Source organism: Polyergus mexicanus, unplaced genomic scaffold (genome assembly GCF_030449975.1).
Source record: "Polyergus mexicanus isolate NDT 795.1 unplaced genomic scaffold, iyPolMexi1.0 SCAF_5, whole genome shotgun sequence".
Taxonomy (NCBI): domain Eukaryota; kingdom Metazoa; phylum Arthropoda; class Insecta; order Hymenoptera; family Formicidae; genus Polyergus; species Polyergus mexicanus.
The window spans coordinates 2445658-2465961 of record NW_027223325.1 but is presented as its reverse complement, the minus strand read 5'-3'; the positions used below and the strand labels follow the sequence as shown (position 1 = coordinate 2465961).

The window sequence follows — 20304 nt, the reverse complement described above, 5'->3', positions numbered from 1 at the left end:
TTTCATCCTGTGAGTTATTTACGTTTTTTGATTGACGCGTAAAAAACACATACGGAGATTGAGAAGCTGTCATTACTGCAGTATCCATGCAACACCTGTTACCGTCAAAGAGTAATAGTAAATCAATTTTATTTATTACTTCCCCTTTGTTCTGCAATTTTCTGGATATTATCTACTATGCCTAAAATATAATAACCGACGCTTTCAGCGTTCTCCAATTTTCGATAAGTGTTTAATATAAATTAAAAGAGAAATTGACAATTCTCATTTATCAAAAAGCGTATATTCAAAGAAATATACGTACGAGATAAATGTTGTTTATTCGTGTAACTACGCAAAGTGTATGTAACCTGATGTAAACGAAAAACATGTAGTCGTACGAGTATTTATTATTCTTTTCTCTTCATTTTCAATCTTTCGCATCAACGAGTTCTCAAGGGAGATTTAAGCTTTCTCCGAGGCATACCTTGATGGCGATTCATTCGTCGAGGCGCGCCTGATTGATTTCATAAATCTCTCGAAATGACCTACGAGGACCCCCTCCGTAAGGCAATCGCGCGAGGGACCCTTTAATGCCTCGCGTACGCGTCTCTTACGCAAGATTGGGCTGCATAAAATTAGGATAAGACCGGAATGCATTCATCTCGATACTAAGCTCCCCTTTATTATACACGATATATAACACATTATATGTGCAGGGTGTTCCACTTCGATCAAATTAAATTTTCAATATATGACAGATTCTTCGACCATTTTGTTTCCGCTACGGAAAATTTTAACGGATTATTTTATACAATTTTTTAACATTGCAACATTTTTATATAAAAAAATTTCGCATTATATATAAAAAAAATTCTATGAAATCAATTTATATAAAAAAAATAGAAGAATTTATAAAAAAGATAGAAAGATGAGATTTTTTTATTATTTGCGTCTCTAAAATTTAGTTCGTGAAATATCTTTTATTTACAACTATTTATAATATTCAATCCATTTTGTTTTTTAACATTTTTATTATTTATAAAATTTATTTGAAATTAATTAAAAAATTTCTTACTTAAATCTAATCTGACAAAAATGGAACATACTTAATTTTATATATTTAATTTTAGTAATTATATATTTGTCTCATTTCTTGCTTATGCGTTTCTCGATACTTTATTACCTGACATAATATATAAACTTACCATTTAAATGAGGTATCGCCCCGATAAAATATTTTTAAATATAAGTTAAATGGTATACTTCGACGATTCGATCTTAGATACTTAAACGTGATTTCATGAAACTTAGTCTTTAAATTTTTATAATTAATTACGACTAAAAATCTCGCTTGTTTTTTTTTTTTATTATTTGCTAATAATTATCTCTGTTTACGACGCATTAGTATACTCTTCGCGTTTTAACCATGGGAATAAATCGCTTTTATCCCGTTTAAGATCTTTCGTTTGAGATGCGCATAGCCAAGTCCGTTTTATAAGCGCCATGTAAATTCGATCCGCGCTTTATCTTAATTTCAGGTAGCGAATCGTCACGTCTGTCTCGACTATCTCCATCATTTTCCGGGTCACTTACCTCGTTGTCGTTTCTTAATATGTAGAACGAGCGTATCTCGAAGAATAGCGATATAGCATAACGAGATATGTAGTTGACAGTAAACTCGAACTAATGCGGGCGAGTTAACGAGAATGAATCTGACACAGTCAACTTGATTAAAGCTCTCTTTCTCCCCGAACTTTCCGACGCTTTGACGTAAAATTTTCATCGATAATTAGTCATTCTATCGAGTCGCCTTATATAACATGTCACTATACGTTCTTTCCAATTATATAACAAAAGCTAAGACGAAGGGTGAATAACATACTGCAAGAGAATAATGAAGATATAAAAGAGAATAAAATATATAATAAAATAAAAACATAGAATTTAAAAAAAAATATAATTTTTTTTTTTTAGTACGCTCATCCTCAATTTTCTCAAAAATGCATTTTAATAAATTTACACTCCGCGTTAAGTAGCTCTTTGTCTTGTTATAGCATGTGACTGTCACCCGATCGGAGCTTCTGGAAAGACCTGTAACCAGAGCAGCGGCCAGTGTCCTTGTAAAGACGGTGTAACCGGTATTACTTGCAACAGATGCGCCAGGGGCTACCAGCAGAGCAGATCGCATATTGCGCCTTGCATCAGTAAGTACACGCCCACGCGCGCATTCAACATGCTTGATACCCGGGTGGTTTCATTGCCGCATTTATCTTTTATTTCGATTTCGTTTCCGCCGGCGCTCGTTGCCCCCCCCCCTCCCCCCCCCACCCCCCTCGGGCCGCAGGCTCGTTTTATGCGAGTTGCCAAGAACGTCGGTGCAACGAGAAAGATGATACTTAGAAATAGAGAATACAAGAAATTCTCTGCATCTCGCGGCAAGAGATGGGGATATGTGATAAATTTAGATGAATTTTGAGAAAGTATTTAAAGAGAATATCGCAGGCGGAAGCAGATTTCTTGCGATTACTACTTCTCCGAATTTTGAATATATTTTCTTACAAGTTTTTTTCGAGAAGTAACGCTTAAAATAGATTTAGGACGTCCGAAAGTTATTGATAAATTATATGAAAAAAATGCAAAAGCAGAATGAAAGACAGCATTACAGGTTTCTCTGTCAATTTGACATATCTTGTTATTATCGATATATTCGTGTACACGCCGTAACACTAAAACGTGCAAAAGGCTGCTTGGCCAGAAAGAGAACACAAAAAGTCAATTTCGCGATTGATCCTTTCGGCTTGCTACCAGGGTGGCGAGAAGAAATCGATTGAAAAAAGACACTAGACCTGTTTGACCACACCCGTGCTGCCCTCGAGAATGATCGATCGATCGATCGCGAGGAACACGCGACGATCTCTTCGTGCTTGTCCAATTAGGCGAAATTTGCAAAAACGTGTATACGAAAGCACCGAACCATGGCCCCATCCTCCGTTTCCATCGTGGCGGGCTCTTTTGTAGTTTCAATCCGAGTTTTAATCAGAAATGAGGGTTTTACGAAAGATTGCATTCGTTGCCATTCTCTGAATGTATTGCGACTTTGCAAATTTTTTATCACATGTAAAAGAACTGATATGATAAAAAGTATTAAAATTAAATTAATTTTACGCATTAACTTTACATATTCGAGACGATCGAAATAGATATTTTTTTTTGCACGATTTCTCTGCACAAGAAATAATTGTCAATTTGATTAACAGAAATATTTGCAAAATTAATTCAGCCTTTTATCCAGACTTTCGCATATCCCTCATTTATCTCGTATTCTTACAGAGATACCCAGGGTCGTGCAGACGCAGGGCACGGCCGGAGAGGAGAGCGGCGAGCACGAGGATGACGACGACGAGCGTGGATACGATGGACGAACCGGTAAGTAAGTGCAAAGTAAATTCAAAGGTGCGCATACACTGAGCAAATGAACAACGAAGCGTGCAGCGAATCTTCAGACGTTCGTAATCGTGTTCATTGTTTACTTCGTTTCCGTTCGCTTATTGACATTCGCATTTGGCCAGATTAAGGTAGATTAGATGTTCATTGTATTATATCGTCTGCGAGTTTAATTAAATCTGATTGCCTAAAGTGGGGCACAGATCATCGTATTTTGCATCTTAAATATTAATTATGTTTAATTAGATGTAAAATTGTAAAAAAAGATTCTTTTACAGAGGCGCGCGCGCGTTTTCCGAAATAATTTTTCTTATTATTTTTTATAAAATATAATTTCTGAACAATAGAGATAATTTTCTTTCAAAAAGCAATACTAAAGAATATATGGAAAATTTTAACGTCTCCTACGCGCGTATCTTCCAAACTTTAATCGCAATATTTGTTTATTGTTTATTCGTTCAATATATATACTTTTAACACACGATAATATCTCGCTTGCTCGCGCTAACTATCCTTCGGCCGAACTACTTAACATTCCGAGCATTGCACTACGACGCCGCGTCGAAGTCTCCGGTGATGACACATTGGGCGACGTAAAAATGGCGAATGGTAAGGTAAGGAGATAGGATGAATTGATGAGGAACAGGAGAGAGGAGAGAAACAACATCTCGAGCTACGAGAGACAAGCAATGTTAGCATAGGTCGGTATTCCAATGTCACGTATTCAGCACTAAATGTCCCCGTCCGATTCTGAGTTACATTTGTCTTGTACGAAGATACGAAACGCAATACGAACGCGAGACGAGAGTTAAATAGCCGCATACATTTAGTGCTTATAAGTGTGAGATGAGTATTAACGTGTAATAATTCCAAATAATTTCACAGTATCGCAAGGCCTTTTTTACATGGAGATAGCATTATCGAAATATCGAAGAAGATATATGGTATATTATATCGAAATAATAGATTATCTCATATTATAAAGAAAAAAAAATAAGCGATATATGGAGAAATATTCATATAATAATAATTATAATAATTAATAATTTTGAAATTAGTTCGCACAAATTTTTCAAGATAAATACGAAGAAAAGGAGTTTATCTTGTGCGATATCTGTCTGCACGTAATCGAGAGAATTATTATGAATAATTAATGACTCACGAACTTATTTTATCCTCTTTCTTTAAACTCTCTTTTATTAATAATACTCTTCAAATATGTAATAATGTATCCGTTTTCGATGCGTTTACGTTTGTATCATTTTCACGATATTACGAGTTAAATATTTTCAAAAAGATGTAGCGAGAAATTCAAAGATAAATATTGGTAGAAGTAATAAAATATTTTTACAATATTTTATCTTCTCTAGACTATAAAGTATCGAGAGAAAAAATTTTATTGATAAAGAAATTTTATTGTGAAGATAAATGAGCAATAATTGTATAATAAGTTTAATAATAAATTAACAAAATTATAAATTGCTAACCTCATGGTTATCTCGCCGTTGTCCGGACCTCCTCTTTTTCTCTTGTTTATCCTTTGCTGCTCTTTCATGGCATTCACTCGCGAAAACACACTTAATTACAATAACATGCGCGCTAATTAATTAAAATATGATAATGGCGCGGCACTTTGTAAGATTCTCCCGACATTAATCGTACACGACGTGCACGTATTTTATATTGCGACGAAAAAATCGTGAAAATCACATTATACGGAGTTACGATATACTCGACATTGAAAATATGTACGCACTGCCAAATTCACGCTATGTTATCTTTAACGTACGCGTATATTTTACACACGCTTAATTAAAAGGTGATAATCGCAGGAATTGATTAATTGCACAAATGGATAATTGTTAATTGTAATAACTATAAAGTACAATTGCATTTGATATTTCTTAGTACTTATCGCGATCGTATTTTTTTCGTGAGTATTGACAATACGGGTCTACTTGTATCCCGCCGAATTCTTGTGACGTATTATTTATATACGCGCGATCATTTTGTCGTTAAAATAAAATGCTATTAATGCCGGGAGTGCTCTATAAAACGTTATACGATCGTCGTATTCTAATTAGTGCGCGCGCGATCGTAATTAACCGTGTTCTCGCGAATAAGTGTCATCCATAAAGGAGCACCAAAGGGCAAACAAGAAAGAAGGCTCAAGAAATTATCTGGCAACAGCAGAGCAAGCACGAGGTGAGCAATTTATAATTTTCGTTAATTTATTATTCATTATTTATAAAATTAATTGTTCGCTTATTTTTACGCTAAATTCTCTTTACGTGAGGGTATACTTATACATATGTATATCACAGATATTAGTAAAAATATAAATTTGTAATTAATGTAATGCAGCAGTTCAATTTTCTGTCTGATCTATTCTAAAAATTGCTTAAGAGATAGATACAGAGAAGATATCCCCCCAAATTCGCGAAACGAAATATTGTCATTTGTCAACGTACATAGCTTAATCACGCACTACGAGAGGTATTATTTCTACAAATTTAATGCAAGTCAGGCTGGAAGAAAGTCGATCTGGATACGAGCTTCGTCGCTATGTAGTCGAATGGAATGTACGCCCTATATTAATTTAACAGACAGAGCAGACGGTAAGCGAGCGAGATGGAGAAGGAGGATTGGTACGTCTAGCCGCTCGGTCGCGTAGCCTCTCAGTCACCCCAAATGGCTTGATTAAAACTACCCTCGCTTGCGATTCGTCCGTTTATTTCGCATTTTCATTTGCGTACACGACGCGCGATTCATCAATGCATCTTGATAGACACGCTCGCGATATTGAATTAGATATGTAAATCGAATAAAGTTTGCAAAGTACAAACTTTACATTGAAATTCATTAATATTAATCCACATAAAATGCTGAAGAATCTAAATAGTTTGGGGAGAAGCGTTGAATATTGCCAATACATTATATAATTACTGTCTCGAAGTTTTAACGAGAAAACTTGATCTTCTAATTTAGTGTTGTCCCTGACAAGGACACTGCCTGAAAGACATTGTAATATCTTTCGATCTTATGTAGAAAAATGATTTCTTTCTGCGCTTAAAACTGGTTTCATTTGCATGCAAATTGGTTTCTTATATCACTGATTATAGCTTTGGGATAAAAATGTAGAATTTGAAATAGCAGATCCGATGTAGCTGACTAAAATAGAAAAAATTGTTCATATATATTATAATACGTATAACGTAATCGATTTTATGAAATTGGAATTGTTTTGAAATTATTCACCCAAATGTCATAATTGCTGCAAATACCGATCACATGTCTCGTGATCATATGTATCACATGACGTATCGTGACAAAAATCAGAGTAAACAGGTTTTCACTCGGCAATACATGTGATATTGTTCTAATGATATAGATAAGATACTGATTTTTAATTTGTAAGAACACATTGGCGTCTCGCGTTTGCGATAGATCGAGGAATTTTTTCAGGCGAGAAATTGACACATGTAAAGCGAAACAGATCCTCGTAATTGACGTTTCTCGCGAATTCTTCTCTCGTTGCATCGAATGCATGCGTTTCTACCCACACTCATGCTCCAGATGCAGGGCATAGATTACGACGTTCCCTGCATTTCTAACATGAGTTCTAACATATCGACGCGCCAAGAGAAATATCGCGATTGAGTTCGCATCTGGAGATAGATTCTGCGAATACTGCGATATTAATTATTATTGCAATCGCTGTAAAAATAATAATTTCTGTATAATCAATTTTTTTCAACAATCTTTAAAGGAAAAAATTTTCTTCAGAAAATAAAAAATATATATATAATATTTATATATTTATATATTTTTAATTGAAAATATAAGAAGAGAATTTTCTATTCCATCTCAGGTTATTAAACTAAAAAAAACATAAATTTTAAAAATTACTCATTTATATTGTATAATCCGCGAGACACATTTCATTTTTCTCAGCATCTAATTCATAAATTAATAAAGTTTCTATTGTAATGATATGTGTGCTCGCTTTTCGCTAATTCTGGGACATTTTGTACATTCGAAACTTTCGCGAGCTAACTAGTTTACATATCGAGGCGGAATTATCGCGGCCGAGTACGACTGTGCTCGCTCGCGTTTTTTCGCTATCGCGACGCTCTCGTTCGTGCTTCTTTACGAGATGCATAGAGAAATTTCGCCGCCTACGCGGCGCGCATAATTCGCGCGCGTAGATTACATAGCGACCACCACCTACTCTGTTCGCGTCGAAGTGAAATATTGACGCGCGGGAAGGAGAGTAGTATCGTAATCGAATTTACACCTGGTGAGTGTCGCGCCGAGCGGCGCTGTCGCCGTAAATTCTTGCGGGGAAACTGCCGCGGGTACGGCCTGCGTAAATTATCCGTCGTAATAGGCCTCCTGGAAATACTCCTCTCGCAGCCTATCGTTACCTCTTCCACCCGCGAAATCGCGATTCCGGCCTCCTCACTTCGATAACGCTACGAATCAACGCAAATTTTGCATATTGAATGTCTCAAAGATAGATGATAATGGACGCCGCGTTAAGATAAGGATGAAAAAACTTGAACGTTAATTTTTGACATCGGGAATTATTTTTTTACTAATACATTTTTTTGAACTATTTTATTCTTCAAATTAATTTCAAATACACGGAGATATTTTTATTTTCATGGAAAAAAAATAAGAAGGATATCGCGGAGTTTCGAATTAAATTATTACTGAGAAGAAATAAAACTCCACTTCATCGAGTACTCTCGAGGGTTGAGAGAACATGTGATACGTCTGTGATATGTATGTCGTGTAACGAGCTCATTTCAGATTAAATCTTCGTTGGTTTGTGAAGTGTTAAAAATACCGAACCGCTGGCAATTGATTTGCGCAAGTATAGTTTTAGATCTCAAAGCAACGAGCGATCAAGATTAAGTCAATCTTAATTTTGGAAATTTTATTACAATGAAGTCACACGCATGGTTGAAATTTTCATGCTCGCTCTCTCTCTCTCATCGCGTCCAGGTTTCAGACTTCATTACCCTTTACTCTCACGGGCATCTTCTCTCGTTACTTCGCACGACGGTAAAGCGAAGCGAATTTACCTCTTTATTTTTCAATTTCCGCCACTTTAACTTCGCAATTCTGACGCAGTTGATCTACAGCGAGTCTGTATTGCGATATAACGACTTTGCATAATGTTATCGACGAGTCAGCGATGAGTATAAAAAAAAAAAAAAAAAGATAAGGGAATATCGAAGAAAACAGCATTGCAATGATTATACATTATGTATATGTACGGTTGTACAATATATTCAAGTGCACTTTAAAGCACAGTACAATCCGACAAACATCATCAACGAATATTATTCAAAGGGAATTCGCGCATATTTTGATTGCGAATAACTTGGGATGCATCTCAAGCACGGTCGATCGACGATATTTCACGTTTACATTTCGGAGAACAGCCAATTCCAAATGTGAATATCATTACGCGAAGATATTACGGGAATATATTATCTTTATGGATATTTACACTTGTTAGAGTGAATCACGAATTCATTAAATTTCAAGATAAATAGACACGAAATAATCTTCTGAAATAAGGATAGAGAATATGCTCTCTTTCCGAGAAGTGAAACGCTACATTGTACCTTTCGCAAAATAGTCGAAGAAATGGTTATATATAAATGAAGAAAAAAAATTCGAAATAACCTGCTTAAACCGTAAGTGTGTTACAGGCTTAACGTGTCTACGTATTATCACAATGTAAGGCGAGCCTCTCGCATCGTCGAGAGGATCCACTTGACGCGATCCGCCCACGTGGCGCAAAATCGTTGCGAACCGGGGCGCGACCGTCGCTTTCTCGGATATGTCGGCTTGGAGCTCGTTACCGGGACTCGATCTCTCTCGCGCGCGCGCGGATCTTCCGCCGCCGCGAGCATCCGTATCCGCGACTCTCTCATGTCCGCCCTCGCCATTATTCATAAGCAGCGCGGTAATTACGGCGAACTGTGGTAGCCCTTGGCTACCTTACCCCCGTGTTCCTCGCCCGGGAAACGTTTCTCCACCCATCCTTCCTCCCGGATGTCCCGCGTGTATCGTATCGCGTGTGTAACGTAAGCGCGCGCATATCCGGCGTATGCATTCCGCGTCACGGATCGCATCTATATGTTAATGCAACCGGGCGCGGGCCGTAATTCTCGCGTCGCACCCACGCGTGCATCACGCGCCTCGGGAATCTTGCGAAAAGCGTGCGAGTCGCGGCTTCTATTCTATACAAGACCCATAGACGAGAGGCGACTATGAGACTGATTCGAATAACAAGTTGTTCAGCTGTCCGCTGTACAGATTGATCAAAGATTTTAATTTAATCAACGTAAGTCATCTTCGATAAACGATGCAGAAATATATTACTTTTAACATAAAAAAAAACTTGAGATATATATAATTGTGTTTTTAATAAAAATTTTAATTTATTTTTTAAATAATTAATAATCTATTTAAATATAAATAATTACATAATAATTAGACGATGTGAATGTAATGACTCTATCGTTTATATCGCTTATAAATATTTTTGTTGTCGCACAACTAGATTTTTCGGAAGTTTTCAAAGTATAATAAATTATATGTATGACGTTTTACAATAAAATTTTATCTTTTGAAAGTCTATTCTAATTTAGTTTTTAGTTAAATAAATTCGCATTTTTTTGATATCTTGGAATAAAATCCGAATGTAAATAGCAACACACACACGTACACAGATGTATAAATTAAATTTTCTCAGGATAATTAAAATAGCTAAACGTATACATGTATAAAAACATGTATAAAAAGAAATATTTAAATTACCGAAAGAGATAGAGGGCTAGTTTGTTTCGTTTGATTTATCATTTCAAATGCAGAAATCGATGTATCTTTATTCAATCGAGTTTTAAACGAGCCAACAACTCGCGTAATTTGTTGATGCAAATCACGAACGCGGGATAGGGATGAAAGAGTGATTATCTTGATAAATTATTCAATCGAAATTACCATAAAAACGTGCATGGAAAGGTTTACTCTACTTCTACGGAACGGACAGGTGCGAGATGTCATTTCACGCGGTGCTTTGATCATCGGCTTGATAAATTCAAGACTTAATTATTTGGCTCGCGATGTCAATCGGCGTTATACGCGGCTTCGATTTTAATTCGTCTAAGTATTCCTGTGCAACTATAAAACAGCTGGCCAGTGCAAAAATCGCTGCCGCGACAAGAAGACGCTGCGATGCAAATCGTAAATCGATGATGATATCGAAGGAGCGATTATGCTAATAAATTATTCAGCCGAAATTATCATAAATATGTTCATACATATTTCAACATTTGCAAAAGCGGCTATCAACGAATAATTTTCCACAAAATGTGATCGATATACGACAAGCTTGCTGTTAATCATATTCTTCGATATACTGCAACGTTATTTGAACCCGTTAAATTTTTTGCTCGATATAATTTTATCATCATAAAGCGATGCAAGTTGTGTTCGCGCTAATTAATATAATAAAATTAAAAAAATAATATTATACTATGACAAATTATTTGCCGAGAACATATAAAAAATGAATGAGCATAAAACTTTCGCTTGCCGAAATTCAAATTTTAACGCGATCATTATAGAAACAAATTATTCTAATAAAAGAAAGTAACAAAATATCGTGTACGATATGATATTGGATTAAATGTGCAAAATAGAGATGTGCAATATAGAAATATTATGAATTAATATTAATCTACTACAATATTGTTCATCGTTATTTATTCACGAAATTTAAAAGCTCTTTATCGAAGAAGTTTCATTCGATCTCCCTCAATTGGGAACGCACCGAAGAAAAGTTGATCACATCTCGAACTGTATTTTATCATCTGCCTGAATCGAGGGTCGTTTCCTTCGTCCCGACATTTATGATCCGCCATTGAGCACTCGACTGGCATTCATGGGAACAAAGGAAGGTACGCGGGTAAAAGCGGAGCCGAAAAATCTCGTTTCACTGTCGACGCGAAGAGCCTTCTCCCGTGTGCGCGATTCCACCCTTAACAAAAGTCATGCTCGCGATGCATTTGAGTGCCCTCAGAGTTTTCTTTCTCCGCTTGTGACGTTATACCAAGCAGAGTCGGATCCGGGTAAGTCCAGTATGAGAAATTGTTGCAACAAAAAAAATACACTCTAGAAATTACAGAAATAAGCAAGTTGAATCGATGCTCCGCGCGAATCTTTACATACTATTCGTAATACAATTCTTATTATGATAGAGAATTATTGTACAATATTTTTACAATTCGCATTTCTTGCGCGTTAAAAGCCGTTTAAATGAAGATCAAGATATGTGTCATTTTCTACCATTTTCAATTTAATCAAATTTTCTCATTCATATTTATTTAATTGATTTTCAAATTCCTTCACATAAAAATCCGAAATTGATTCTTTGGATTTACATATTCTTCTGCTTCTCAAGTACAGATCTTTGGACCTCGAAGCAAATGTCAGGGATGGAATTTCATGACACGTGTCCTAATTTAGTAATATTGGGTATTATACATTGGCGGATCTAAGGGGGAGATCTGGTCTGTTATTAAATTAATCTTCGTAAAGACCTGTTATTAAATTAAGCCCTCGGCGATCGCGTATGTGTGTATCGCGCGCAGTTAACTGTAGATAATTTTATGTTTGCAATTCTTGTTTTCTTATATCTCTCAAAATGCAAACTTTGCAAAGGCCAACATTTACGCTGTCATTATGAAAACTATTAAATCATATTTTTTAGCGATGCCGCATGATGAATTGCGTTTGTTCAAATTTTGCGCGTGATATATAATTATATTTCATGACTTCTGAGATGAACTACTTCGTATCCGTATCACGATAAAATCGACCCTGGTAGGAAATAAACGTCAAACCATTAAAGCTCGAGTCTACGCGAATATATATTTGCGGGAAAATAATAATAACTCGAGGGCGCGCGTGAACCCTCTTTTCGGGCCACCCCTGTGCAGAGGGAAGAAAGTACGAGATGGAGAGGGGGGGGGTGGAGGAGGGTGTTAAGGGACGTAGGAAACACGACTTGAAAAAGGAAAAGGGAAAGAAAGGAAGAGGGAGAGTCGTCGCCGAGTATGTTTAACGCGTGCTCATTTACGTACGTATTCGCGTGTTTGTGTGGCTTTAAACTTTTTTTTTTCCCCCGCATACAGTCTTATCGAATGACCCGTCGACGGGCGCGAACAGATAGAAAATGATGTAAGCGTTATAAAGAACTATAGGCAGGATAGTAATGACGGCGATTAAGACCATCCGCGAAACCAATCCGGTTTATTTCCGCGAGTTATCGTAGAGAAGCGAGACAAGGGCCGCCCCGTTAAACCGCGCGCGGACAAAGTAGTTTCGCGCATCTACTTTGCTTGTAATGTAAATTCCTTCGCCGTTTAATGACTGTCGAAGTATGAGCCTCGTCGATCATTGCGATGCGATACGTCGAGTTGATGCACGATGGTATTTTTCCCTATACATTTTTAATTTCCTAATTCAAACATAATATATATTATTATAGAACGCGTCCGATATGTGAGATATTTAAACATATACGGCTATTCGGTTCACGAAATATTATATACAATATTATCCAAACATATTGTGCATAATGTTTGTGCTTGACCGTGCAGCTTGTATAACGGTCTATTATTGCAGTATTATCACGCGAGCTATATAAATATTTGCGATACTCCATTTCGAAATACCCGGTAGACAGTAATATGTGACATGTGAAATTGTTCAATGTTTGAAATTACGTTTATTTATTTCGCTCCTCAACAAATGTTTTAATTTTCTAAAATATTCGATTTCAATTTTATATATGCTAAATTCTGAATGATATAAATGCAAATTCTATAAATTTTAAATAATATAATTTGTAATAAAATCAACAAACACATACTTGATAGTTATTCAGTTAATAAATACATATTCATTTAATATATTTTTATTTTATTAGCTTCGTCTCCTTTCCTCCTCGACAAAATAATCAATATATATCTTTGATTATATAAAATATATTTTGTATAATAATTTATATATAAATCTCCCTTACTGTTGCCAGAGATTATGTTAATATATACATATATTAATTTGTTTAATATATAAGAGTGGAGTATTTCATAAATATAGGAAAAATAATTACATTCATTATAAATAACTAAGTTTTTTTATAAAGCAAACACATTTAGGAGATAATAACTTGCTATTTTGACATAACTATGTACAGAACTTTCAAAATATGCCTAGAAATATATATGGAGTACCGTCACAAACTATTATGTCTTGCCAAGTTTAGGATTTTAACGCCGTGGCGTCGCGTTTAAGTACACCTCGGCGGTTGCGTAAACGTGTGCGTATGTGCGTATGCGCTCGGATAAACGCCCACCGAGGGTCTTTCCGTTTCGGGAAACATATCCCGAGCACTGTTTGCACACTACATGGGTTCGTTCTCTTTCCACGTTTTCTTCCTTTTCCATCGTGGATGCACCTTAAAGCGGCGATGCGCTTTCCTCTCACTCGGCGCGATATCGCGCGCGATATGTCCAGGCCTGCACGAGTATTCGAAGAGCCTGGGATCATTCGGCCGAATACGGCCTGCGTGTAATTTACACGTTTCTAAACATAGCACGCGCGTGCAATAAAATTTCTCGAGTTGCAGCACCGGCTTCTCGACGGTGCAAAGAGAATGCGCAGAAATAACTCGTCTTTTTTTTTTGAGATAACGAGATACGAGGCTACCGACTTTCCCTCGAATGTGTCAGTAATTTGGTAATCGCGGAACTTTATACAAATTTCTTACTCGTGCAACACACGCGCGCAATATACGAAAGCAAAGTGGCACGTAAAATTACATTATCGCGCGTCTGTGTAAAAGTGGTATAAATCGCGCTCTGGAAAACTTGAAAAAGTGAATTTCGCATTTTTACTGCTATCCTTTATACATATCCTATAAATTATCTCAAATATCTTAAATTCAAAATTTGGAAAATTCATTTGGACATTTCCGCAAAATCATTAACATCTTGAAAAATACTTGTAAGTAATTACGATTATCCTTTTTCCTTACAAGACAAGTCATAAAGAATATGATATGTTAAGAAATGGAGAGATTTTTTTAAACATTTTTTATAGAGCACTTGTTTTTGCAAGGATATTATTTCCGCGCATACATTTTACAATTTAATCTAGAGATTCAATATCGCAATTTATCGTTCGTATAAATTTTGGGTATTATTCGTTTCGATTTAATCTACGAGCCATTCGAGAAGACATTCTTCTTGCTGATATCGAGAAGCATTCTTCGGCGATCTCATCGCGTTGGCGATGCCAGCATTTTTTCATAAGATGCCAAATAATATTCAACATAATTCTCTTTAAACAAATATTGTAATCTCAAATTCTTTCATTATAATTATTATAATTAATTGACATACTTATTATGTCAATAAGATATTAAAATAATTATTAGATACAGCTGAATATTTTCTAATTACTATTATTGAGAAAATGATAATATAATATAATAAAAAATATATGATAATATCTTCCATCAAAAGATCGTAAGAAGAACGCATGCCAAGGATATCAGAAAATCATGTCTAGCTGTTGTCTCGTCGATCGCAATAGAATGGTCCATCTTGCAGTACATTTCTTACAATGCGAGCAGCATACACGATACAATGATGATCAGATATTGTTGACTAACGGGAAAGGAAATAACTTTCATAGGAAATGACTTTTCCATTCGTCGTTGGGACGAGCAGATCGTGTCAAGAACGAGCATGCGATCGATCTGTTTTTCGCGAACTGTTAAAGCCGAACGAGCGTTTCATTGTTGCGGCGTCGACGATAAAAGCAACGATCGTACTATCGATACCTCAAATAAGGCGGAAGAAGCCCCGCGAAACTTACAGCGGATAAACTTAACTCAACGAATTACGTTGAGCTCGAGAAATTGCCTTCGGCAGGCTATGAAATGTAACGTTAGATTAACAAGCAAGAGAAGATTCGTGGGAGCAGCCGAATGAAAAGAAGAACAAGGATGCTGCTTTTGATTAGAAACTTGCTCGACAGATCTTAAATTTTTTCTATTAATCCATATTTTGTATAATATGGAACAGTAGTCTTTCATCTTTGATACCACGAATCTTCAAAATGTGTGCGTGAATAGTTTATTAATATAATTATATTAGTAATTTTTTGTAAATATATATACAAATACCTTCTCGCGGTAAAAAATTCTTAGACGGATAATACAACGCTATTATTTCGTTGCGAGATTAAAACGCTAAATTAAAAGAAATTTTGTCAAATCATCCAAGAGTACAAAAGTCTCATTCGGCACTCGTGATGATCGAACATCATTCGTGCACCATAGCAGCAAACTAGGTTTAATTCTAATCACGATTAACAATAAGTGCGAAAAGAAACTTCAAGGCGAGCCGTAAAATCCGAGAGCAAAAATGCGAAAATTTTCAAGCGACAACCTCGTCGACGGGTATGAGATAATCTTCTATGCATCGCGACCAATCACGATCTAATTACGCATACCGGGTACGTCGTGATACGCGTATACGCATCGCCCGCGGCTCGTCGCGATGTAAATCCTCTGCGGAAAGAGGGAAGATCGCTCGTAGCGCGCGCACCTTCATGAAAATGGAGAACCGCCTAAGGCATTTTATTCCGGTCGAGCGAATCGGCTAGTTGATATTATTCAAAAATCCCCGCGCAGTCTATGCTCTTATGCTTCCTTACCCTCAATTAGCAAAGCGATATTCGAACGTGAAGCTTTATAGGAGCCATTTGCGAGTAATGAGGGAACTTTGGACACTCATTGCCGATCGTCGCGTAAGCGCGATTTTTCTCGAATTATATTGAGGTCTGAGAGCGACTACGGCCTTGGAAATTTAAAACCTTTAATCTTAAAACGTCATGTTATAGGATTCAATAGAGCTCCGTTTTTAGAAAGTTTTTTAAGTTTCATGCTATTTTTTACAAGAAGGCAGTATTTTTTACGGGCTTAAAGTATGTTTCAACAATGTTTCAACATTTTCATTCTAGCATCTTAAAATATCAAAGAAATTCCAAATGAAGGAAATGTTTGTGCGGATGGAAAAATTGCAAAGAAATATCTCAAAAGAAAACTATGCGTATTACAATTATTTTCAACACGGTAACAGCTAATTGACTTTATCTGTTGTTTACGCGATTCTCCACCAAAGTAGATTAAAGTTGACCGACGTTGACAAAACTGGTCATTATAGTCTCCGACTTACGTGATCAATTTACTAGCACAAGTACGAAATGATCTTAAAGCAGTTACGCGTTCAATCTAGCCATCAATCAAGTTCCCTAACTCAAAAATTATACGTTTATAATTATATTAAGCTGTCAGTTATATGTTACTTTGTGTATTCCTCGATCATCCCCGGGGGATTTCATCTCGGGAGAGGAAAAATCTCTCCACCTATCTGTCTATCTAGCTGCATGTAGATTTCCGCATATTTAATGCATCTTGTAGTCTTCGCGTTGACCGCAAGGTGCATTCAAGAGTTAAATAACACCATTCGATATGTTCGAATAACTCACCATATGCATTGCCGAAGGCGCATTCCCTCGTTTACACGAAACTCGCCCGTTAGAGCCGCTTCAAGCTATACATCAATGCGGGTTGTTTGAGAAAAATTGATATGGTTCGATAAAGGTTTTTATCGCTCTTCGAGGCTTCCCCCCTTCTCTCTCCCAACATCCCGATAAACCGTTTGAATCTTCCTTTCTCATCCGCGTTTCATAGCCGGCCGTTCAATCTCCCGCCAAGGATCAATCGAGATTTTTCTCAGATAATTGAAATTTTGCGCCCGTATAGCTCTTCCCGCTGATACGGGCAGCTGAAAGGACACAAGCGATCGAGGAAATGGAATGGCGAGAAGCGTGAAATAGAGAGAACGCCCGTCTCTGTTAATCCGCGTAATTCCATTCAAAAAGCGTTTCGTTATCTTTAAAATTATCAGAAAAATCTTGATTTTTAATCCAAGAAAAAGTAAACAAAGTGCTAAAAGTTTTATCTGCATGTAATATCTTTTTTATAGATCTTTATAGAAATTATAATGAGGGAGAGAGAGAGAGAGAGAGAAAACTTGGTTATTTTTATATCAATATTTTCGACGGATGTGAGAATACGTAATATTAAGATCTTCAACTTCTCGGGATATATTTAAAGTACCTAAAAATATTGATCAGCTTGTTTGTGTCATTGAATAAATGTGAATCATTAGGCGCGAAAGCATCAACAGCGACGCTAACGCGCGAAGATAACGAGCTCAGTCGATTCGCGCGTTTCAGTTGCCGCGACGAATAATCGCCGGTGTCAAAATTAACTGCAGTTTACGTTCGATTTGCTCGCGTTTTGTCGGGCCGTGAACGCGCGCGACAGTACAAATCGCTGGAATCGATAACCACCGGCTCGGTTTGATTAATACTCGCCCGATGGACGACACGATTTAACGACACTCATTCGCGAACGACGCCGACGACGCTGAGATTCTCAATCACCGTAAAAGCCTAATTACCCCGTTGTCACTTTGCTCGCTATCGCGGCTTTTCAGTTTCGTTCCTTCGGTACAGGGTGTTCCACATCATCGCTGTATTTCTTATCTATCGGCGATTCTTTGATATACGGCGGCCTTCTATATACAAGAATGAAGTAATTTCATAATCCGAAAGATCTAGTTTCGATACGATTTCATATTTAGAGCATTTCTTCTTATTAAATTATGAACTTATCTCGTTTTCGAATTGTATTGTGGTTCGAAAAGATTTCCCGATCTCATTTACTGATAAAATCGGATACGTAACTCGCTCTCACTTTAAAGACTTTATAAATTTTCCGAAATCTGGAGATTTCTTTTTATTTCATTCGAAACTTCGATTTCTATGCCATAACGCGAAATATTTATTTCTTTACTCGATGTTTTCGTTTCTCCCCCTTTTCTCTCTTCCCCCAGAATTTTCGTATAAGCGGTAATTTGACTCACCGTCAGGAACCCATCAACGGCTTAATCTAATATCCGTTATCGTAGCATCCACCGATCGCCTTCGAACTTCGCCGCGTCCTCGGGCTTCTTCGGAACTTCTGCTGCTCCCGATACTATGTACGCGCGCACGTGGCGAACCTACAATAATAATTATCGTCATTATTACCGCGCTGGCTTACCGGTCGGGCGCCCTAAACCAAAGTTAATTACCAGCCGCCGTGGCTAATTTAAATCAAGACTAATTGACCCATCCCCCGACCCTTGCCCCGTCGTCATTACCACGCTCACGCCCTGCCCCTTCGCATTACGAAAGTTTGCCGAAGTTACATTATATATGGCGAGACTCCTTGGACCAGCTCTCTGTCTCTTTCTCTCTCTCTCTTTTTCTCTTTTTTTTATCTATCTATTTATCTCGTAGACTTTCGTGAAACTCGCTAGAGACTGATGATGAGTTTCTATGAATAGACCTGAACTTTTTCTCTATAATGAGCGTTATACGCGATAATGTAGGCTTCAAAACCATAACTTTGTTCCATGAGTTTTGCGTTTCTTTTTCAACTATACAGAATATTTATAAATTATAATATAGAAATATGTCAATTTAGAGAATTATATAGTTATTGTTTTAGTACAGTATATTAATATAAATTATAATACACAAAAATATCATACTTTATATGAAAAATATTTAACATTACGGTAATATACATATATCATAAATATATATCACGAATTGTATATATATGTATAACAGAGTTTCTCGATATTTTATTGCGAAATTTGCAGGCAATCGACGAATCTGTATCATCGCACAAAATCTTAATTATAGAACAATTCTTTATTGAAAATTCCCGGGAACCCTTGGACTTATAAATATTCTACGTTAATGATCTTGTCACAATGACTATTAAATATCGAAAAGTCGATAAATTTATAATCTTCAAAAATCGAAATAATATTAATGTGCATTCTTTTGAATTATTAATCAATATTTAACTCTGAAATATGCAAAAATGTAAAAATGATCAAATAAAAGTTTTATGAGAAAGCTTTTGTCGAGTCATATATTATCTCTTTATAATATAATTGGCGCAATGTGCGTGTCAATTTTTTATTGGATCGAGAATCAAATGTAAATCACAATGATTTCGATAGATTGACACGTGAAAAAAGCAAAAGAAAACTCAATTTGCAGTCGTAACTAGTCAATACAGATCGCTTCGAAGCAAACTAGCGTAATTGCAGAAAGTAAGCCACTCGCGTTCTCGTGCAGAACTCGACTAGCTAGGTATAAGTAAATAGCAAACAGTTTCGAGTAAACTAGTTTGTAGCTATATTTAAGTATGGAACATTTAGACTTTGTTTTTGGTAGCCCACGGCACTATTTCTATTGTTTAAACTTCCTCGCGCGTGAAATTGGTTTAAATAGCGAATTACATATGCAGTGTCGTAACACATCCGTTTTACTAATAACAATATCTTGTTAAGAAAAACTCCACTCGAGACTTGTCGAAGAGAGAATTATATCGTGTCGATATATTATCATCTTCATAAAATTAAATTTATTGATAGAGCATGAATTAAACTCGTATACAAATTATTCATTAACGAACCAGTTTCAATGAAAATACATATGTCGTGTATAGAAAATAACTCTTTTAATCAATGTAAAAATAATGAGAAATATATACATAGGCCATATATTTTACATTTCCACACACACGAGTTACGGGATCAAGAATGTACGGTAGTACGTTCATACTTTTCGGAATATTTGCTCCGAGCC

The 20304-nt window shown here is 36.3% G+C and overlaps 1 protein-coding gene and 1 long non-coding RNA gene across 2 annotated transcripts in view; one reads left to right on the top strand and one right to left on the bottom strand.

Annotated features, from left to right (window-relative positions):
- Positions 1 to 20304, bottom strand: part of LOC138933169 (uncharacterized) — a 151888-nt gene that overhangs the window by 106613 nt on the left and 24971 nt on the right. Inside the window, exon 2 of the long non-coding RNA XR_011446933.1 lies at positions 18519 to 18656. This is a non-coding gene — a long non-coding RNA (uncharacterized lncRNA). The remainder of the gene's footprint in view (positions 1 to 18518; positions 18657 to 20304) is intronic.
- Positions 1 to 20304, top strand: part of LOC138933168 (netrin-1) — a 169699-nt gene that overhangs the window by 129418 nt on the left and 19977 nt on the right. The window contains exons 3-4 of the mRNA XM_070295715.1: positions 2037 to 2186; positions 3313 to 3408. Coding sequence (XP_070151816.1) covers positions 2037 to 2186; positions 3313 to 3408 — 246 coding nt within the window. The remainder of the gene's footprint in view (positions 1 to 2036; positions 2187 to 3312; positions 3409 to 20304) is intronic.